The sequence below is a fragment of the Capsicum annuum genome, chromosome 5, assembly GCF_002878395.1.
Source record: "Capsicum annuum cultivar UCD-10X-F1 chromosome 5, UCD10Xv1.1, whole genome shotgun sequence".
NCBI lineage: Eukaryota > Viridiplantae > Streptophyta > Magnoliopsida > Solanales > Solanaceae > Capsicum > Capsicum annuum.
In genome coordinates this window covers 206208776-206216462 of record NC_061115.1, presented here as the reverse complement: position 1 = coordinate 206216462, position 7687 = coordinate 206208776, and the positions used below count along the sequence as shown (strand labels likewise).

At 30.5% G+C, this 7687-nt stretch overlaps 1 protein-coding gene across 1 annotated transcript; it reads left to right on the top strand.

Annotated features, from left to right (window-relative positions):
• Positions 1-853, top strand: LOC107872072. The gene is made up of 2 exons (XM_016718881.2): positions 1-309; positions 407-853. Exons 1-2 carry the CDS (start codon positions 1-3, stop codon positions 851-853), a joined length of 756 nt encoding a protein of 251 aa, XP_016574367.2.
• The last annotated feature ends 6834 nt before the right edge of the window (positions 854-7687 follow it).

Sequence of the window (7687 nt, the reverse complement as noted above, 5' to 3'; positions counted from 1 at the left end):
ATGTCAAAGGTTGCTAAGGTTGATCAAAGAGTTAAGGAATATCTGGAGGAAGCTGGGTATGAAAAATGGGCTCGGTGTCACTCTCCTGTGAATAGAGGTAGAATGATGACTTCAAATATAGCCAAATGTATTAATGGTTGTTTGGTTGAGGCTAGAAAACTTTCTATTCTAGGTTTCCTAGAAGAAGTTAGAATCTTCTTTGTTGCATCGAATTGTAAGAACAACGAAATTGCATCTTACACCAATACAACTCTTGACAGAAGATTTGAAGAAATACTAACTCATAATGGTGTTAAAGCTTTGCGGGTCGTATGTATTAGAATAATTATGGAACAAAAACTTTTTTTTACATTGATTGTATATTAATATTTTTACATGTGAAACATATTATGCTCTTTGGTAATAGGTTAAGCTAGCAGGGAGTTATTTTTGTTGTGTTTATGATTTAGGACAGAGGTACATTGTAGATATTGAGTGTGGCACGTGCAATTGTGGTCGGTATCAAATTGATGAAATACCTTGTCCACATGAAATTGTCGTATTAAAAAGTAAAAATGTGGATGTAAAGTATTATGATCGTTATTGTTCAGAATTGTACAGGCCACAAAACATAGTGAAAACAAATGAATTCCTGATAGTTCCAATGCCAGACAAGAAGGATTGGAATATTCCAGGTTTTGTTGATGATGAAGAAGTTTTCCTACCCAAATATCGAAGACCTCCTGGTAGGCCAAAAAAAGAAAGACATTTGAAATCAAGTGAATCACTGTCTTCAAATTCGAACCACTGCGGTAAATGCGGACGAGCCGGTCATAACCGTAGGACTTGCGGTTTCTTTCCAAATGAACTATGATGAAGATAATATATTTTTGTACATGCTGATGATTTGATTGGTTTTAGTTGTATAAACATTTTAATTAGATTTTGTTGGAATAATTAATATTAAGATTTTTGGTTGCTATTTGAGTTTCACTTGTTCAATTAATATTTAATAGTATAAGAACAGTTGTGTAATTTTTCGTTTATCATATTTCGTAATCATATTAATGTAAGTTACAAATGATTGTTATATGTATTATGTAACCTGGAAAATATAACATTCACTTAAAAAAATGTTGAAACATAAGTTGTATGAACTGTTATACGTTAGTAGTTATTGTGTAAGAAATGTATTATGTAGCGTTATACTTTGTGTTGGTGTATTATGTTATACAGAAAAAAATGTCATTTTAATGACTCTTAATGATTACACGCTATACGTTTATCTAAAATATAGTTTGTTCAGTTACGAATGTATAATATTAGATTATACATTTGTGTCATTGTATGAAATAGTATCATACTTTATAAAAGTGAATGTTGTGAACTCTGTTTGAAAATTTTATTTAAGAAAAAAAAAGGTGTGACAACATGTATTATTTTATGTGTAACATATATTTAACATATTAATTATTAGTGCAATGTATTTTTAACTTATAAGAAAATGTACGCAACAGTAAAAATATAATGTGTTCAAATGCAATGTCAGTATATTTTTATTTTTATTTATACACGTCTTAAAAAATAAAATAAAAGGCAAACTCAATATCGACCAAGAATTAGTTTGTATCATTACAGTATTGTGTTAGAAACTGCAAATCATTTGTTTCAAAAAAAAAAAGACATCCATAAAATGTTCATTAACATTAAGAAAGTAATCTTAAAAATGTGTAACATTAACCACGAAAATAAGAAACAATTCATTCAATGCCAAAAATTAGAAAACATTGTTACTCTAAAGTAACAATTGCACTTGCATTAATTTCTTCGATAACACTTTTTCTTGGCTGAGGCGGATCTCCATTATCACTCGTGTACCCTTCATTTGCCCTTTTCACTCTGTATGGCCACGGTAAGCAAGTATAGCGTGCATGTTGACTTGCAGCATCAAACCCACATGAATGAACTTGCAGTCCTTCACTTAATATTTCTGCATAGGCACACACAAAGACGCCATAGTCCCTGATTTAAAAAAAATAAAATTATAATCAGTACATCAATTATAACATTATTATACATGAAAAATAAACTGTAATTTACTTACAAACTATCAGATCCTTGTTGTGGAATACTTTGCACATAGTCAACATCAAATGAGATTTCATTTACAAGACGAGTTTTCTAAGTAATCTTTTCTTTGTACGCTTTAAGTGATGGCCAGTCAGTTCGCTCGGTCTTATCATAAAAGTCATTGTCTGACAAGTAAGTAGGCAGCATCACTGCAACCTTTTGTATTTCAATTGTTGGTTCTTTTTTCCTTTTACTTAACAGTGAGTCATACACGTATCAATTTTTCCTTCAAGACAATCACAACCAATACCCAATGAAATTCTTTACCACAGTTAACTGGAACATATACCTCATCAACCATATACCATGGTAATCCAGTAGGCATACATAATCCATGAATTATATTAGTAATAGCATCTTCATTCTCAACCAGTCGGTTCCACTGGATAATAGCGAGTATGTGTCTTCTCAACATATGTTTTAAAGAAGCAGCTTTTCGTCGTATATTTATAATTATCACCCAGCTAAATCTTTGATTTCTTTCTCAAGTGGTAGAAGATCACATCTAAATGCTACAAGTGAAAACAGGGTAAAATAGTAAAAATGATTGAAAGAAATCAGTAGCTTCGACCTTACTTATTAATTAGATGTATGATATACAGCTATGCTGGTGTTACATGTTATTATACATGACATGTTGATTAAAGTTGAATAAATGATAATGAAAAATACTGCATGTATGATATGTTATTATACATTGGCTAACATGTATGATATGTTATTATACATTGGTTTACATATATGATATGTTATGGTGTTGTAGAATATTAAGTATCAGCAAAGGAACTTATGATATGGATAATATTTAGAATAAGCTACCTCATCGTTCCAACATGTCTTGCGTTTAGACATCAAGTAAAACCAATTCTTAGACTGTGAGCGTGCAACGATAAAGTTTAATTATCTGTAACCTAATCCAGAAGCATTTACTCGATAGTGGTTCTCTGTTTCTTTCTTGGAAAAACATCATTGATTACACATGACAATTACCATTTAGTTTAAGAAGACATAGTATTGTTAGGAAAAAAATAATACCAATATTCTTACTTGGCGGAATGAGTTTTCAGTAATTCTACGGCAATCCAATGGGAGTAATCAATCATCAATTAGTTTGGCAAATCTTGATTAATGGTGTACCCATCAAAAGCATACTTCAGCTTCTCCGCTTTATCGAAATCACCTACGTCCTTAGAGAGAAAACCATACTTTGAAATGTATGGTGACCTTAAAACCCAAGACTTCTTTCTTTCTCGTTTGGTAGGTGCTTTTGCTTTTGAGTCTTGAAGATCTCGAACCTGAGCATCAGGGAAGTCAGGTGGAATCTTACTGTCCGAAAGGTCCCAGTTTCTTTCGGTCATTTTATTTGAAGCACCAACATCAAATGACTTTGTAGTCGAAGGTGTTGACAGACCAAATAAAATTATATCTACAGTTGCTTGTATTGAATCAATTATTCACCCACCAACTTCATCCTACGTGAACACATAAGAATTTGTAATGTATACATACAATATCTGAATGTGTAACTATATTAATGCTTACAACATTTATGCTAGAAATCATGACAGAATCAATATCACAAAAATCTGATATGTAGCAGAGAAAAAAATAAATACATTTCAGTTTGTTCAAATTCATAGAAAAAAAATTTGATATGCACCATAGAAATAACATTAAGTCCCAGTACGTACTTTTACAAGGTCGAACACGTAGATAGATATATTTTTGTAAAAAAAATAAGTATTAGAGACAAAAAAATACCTGCACATATGTCACATCAATAGATTCCTGATTTTTTAAATTCACTTCATTAATATCTTCTTTAGTGGTTATATTCACTTCCTATATTAAATAACAATTATTGTATATTAACATTTATTCAAAGTATAATATAAAAGATTGAGATGAAATTTTACACCCGTGATGAGAAATTTCTATCTGTAATGGATGCATATGAATATATAAATATATCAGTAATAACAAAAGATGTCGTATGTGATTCACAAATGATTTTATAGCATTAATAACATAAATATGTATGATGGTATTCATAAACTACAAGCTTTATGTTCATGAAAATATTTGTATGTTGAATGGATGACTCTTCTTGATACATTCGATTGAATGTTTTATGTACATTTAACTGTCCTAATATGAAGAATTTAGAAGAAACTACATGTGTATAAAAACTTATAGTAGTAATTAAATAATATTAGGGACATAAAAATACCGGCAAATCTTCTACATCTGAAATGTTTTTTTTCCCAATTCTTCATCGCTACATTCTTCTTCATATGCCATAATCTCATCCTATTATTTATGTGATAATTATAATCATTCAAGTTGCATGAAGACAAAAATTTATATTTACTAAGATAACTATTAAACAATGTGTAAAATATTGAAAGCATCAAAATCGATACAACTTTATATTCAGCCGATAAGGTTAATATTCTTTTTTTTCAACCAATAACAGAAGCTACATTTATATAGACATATATTTTACGAAAAAAATATTTTGATGTACAAAAAGATACCTCCAAAGCTTACAAATCAAAACATTCCTCATTTTTAAAATCATCCTCACGACCTGCCTTTTTATTGGCCGCATTCACATCCTAAATTAATAATAAGTCTCTTTAATGAATAGTTATTCATAAACTTGTTTTAAGTGATTCTAGAATGATGTTGTTTAAGTAATTGTAAATGACATGCATATTTATGAAGATATTCATAAATAATATGTATTTTGCTGAAGGAAAAAGTAGTATGTTTAATGTATAACTGATCATTATACATTCAAGTTAATGTATGATGAAAACTTAAACTGCCCAAATTTAGTACGTAACAACTATTAAGGAAAAAAAATACCAGCAACTGTTGCTCTTTAAGAATGTGCTGATTATTAGATTCATCATCATGAGACACTTTCATATCATTAAGTGATCACTTATCATAATCTTCATGCTGTATTAAAAAGAAACAACATTTGTTTTTGATAAGATAATTATGTAGATTTATAGTAAACGAACAACATAATTGACAAAAAGTACCTGCATATCCTCCTTATGTGGTCTCTCCTGTTTGTTGGATCAGTCTTCTTGACTTTGTTGTTGTTCATCAATTTTGTCCTCCTATATAACACAAACAATCTGAATGTATGAACATTTCATCAACGTTAGACAAAATATAATGAAATTAAATTGTTATACCTGTGATTTCTTATTTTCTTCATTCTTTAATGCTTTGACGATCTCAACAGGTATTTTTGATATTAGTTTAACCAATTCGGCCATCTTTTCAACAAATTTATCATGTAATGAAAAAAAATAGTACAAACACATCATGTTATTCAAAAAAAATGTATGATAAAGAAACTAAACGTACACATTTGTTGATGTAATTCTTTATTTCATCACTATCTAAACTTGATTTAGAAGTTTCTTTAGGCTCTATGGAAGATGAAGGAACAGACTTGTGCTGGTGACTCTGAGGAGACACACCGATTTCTCCATGATGATGATGTTGAATTTCAGATACACTAATTTCTCCCTTGGCTGCTGCATCCTTATACGTTTCACTATACAAACCAGACACATGATTTACTAGATGATCACGTCCAGATGTAACATCATCCATCACCGCTTGATTAACTTGCTCGAACATGATAGTCTTTCTTTTCTTCAAAGGTTGGTCAGGTGATACATGTGATGCAAAATCCGCCTTTATGAGGATTTTCCGCGGCGGTATAGTGCTGAAATCAGCAAATTCTTCAGCAATGGTACCAACACGCTGTTGAACTTCATCTGCTGTCCTTTTTAACTTTCCAAAATCGGATGTTGAAGCATAAGTTGTTGGAGCACATATCTCAAAATCTTTTGAAAAGGACAAATCGAACCTACTAACTTCTTCGATTGTAGGTTGTATATTCTTGTACGAATGTTGTAAAGAATAATTTCAAAATAAAATATTTGCACATAAATAAAATGACTTGAATAAACAAAATAAGTACAAAGTTCAATAATTACCTTACTGGACATATCAGACATAAAAGATTCGTACTTAGGCCTTATACACTCCACCGACCAGTTTAGTATTCTAGGAATAACGTTTCTCTGATTGACAACAGTTTTTTATTCTACCTCGGAGCAGCACTCAAACATCCAAACATTTAGAACATGCAGCATTCCACCTAATGAATATAACTTCTTTTCAATATTGAAACCCTGCTGCCAGGAACTCATTAACTTTTCAAATGTGACCTTTCCCCATGGAAAGTGAATGTACCAACCATCCCTGACAATCTGAAAGTGCGCAACACTGATTGGTGCTTTCTTATGCTGAGAAAACATGAATACATAAACAAAGAACAATATCGCCAGGTTCAGAGCATCTTCAGCATTATCAAAGTTTTCCATCTGCACCCGTGATATCAGTTTTGACCAAGTTATTACTCCTTTATTGTCGGAAAAATACCTCGACATCAACGCTGATTTTGATGATGAAATATACATATAATCATAAATATTAATGGTACACTTCAGACCGGTAATAATGGCAAATTCAAGCATTGTGAATTTGAGGATTTCCCCTTGTACCCAAATATGAAGCTCGTCCTTGTTATCCTGCTGAATTTCAAGCATGAGTAGGCATTTTAAAATCTGTCCTATACAGTTGCACCGTGGAAAATTTAGAAATATGTCAAAAATCATATTTCTAAATGCTCCCAATACATCATCTCCAAAATATTTCTTTATCTCTTCCCCAAAAGCACAGTTACATAAGCTCCCCATATGCAATGGGTGTGGTGGGAATTTATTAATTCGGCATTTCATGTCCTGGAAAAAAAACATAACATAATTAGCTAACAGTTACTAATTGTATAATGGTCATTTACACTTTCATAACATAAATCAGACCAACATTAAATAATTGTTAGTCATGTATGAGAGTAACTTAATTGTACAAGTAAACTGTTTAAATGTATAATAAATACAGTCCAATATATACACTACATTAACACATGTATAAGGTTAACTTATACATCTCAAAATTAATATAATCTGTTAAACATGTATGATGGTTACTTATTCATTAACTAAATCAGGCCCACATTAAACAACTGTTAGTCATGTATGAGGATTATTTATACATTGACAATTAAACTGTTTAAATGTATAATAATTTCAGTCCAACATATACACTACAGTAACACATGTATTAGGTTAACTTATACATCTAAAATTAATATAAGTTGTTAGACATGTATGATGGTTACTTAATCATTAACAAATCACTTGCATTAATGTATAATAAAATCCAACCCTAAACATTCTATCAATACACATATATGATGGTTACTTATACATCTAACAAATTCTTATTATACTAAAAAAGAAACTACATCTAAACATGTATGAGGGTAACTTATACACAGAAATTTTTCAAAGAGTGCCATAATTAAACAACATATACAAATGTATGATGGTTATGTATACATCTAACAATTTATATCAGAACAAAACATAAACAAAAACTACACATGTATGAAGGTAACTTATACATTTCAAAAATTAAT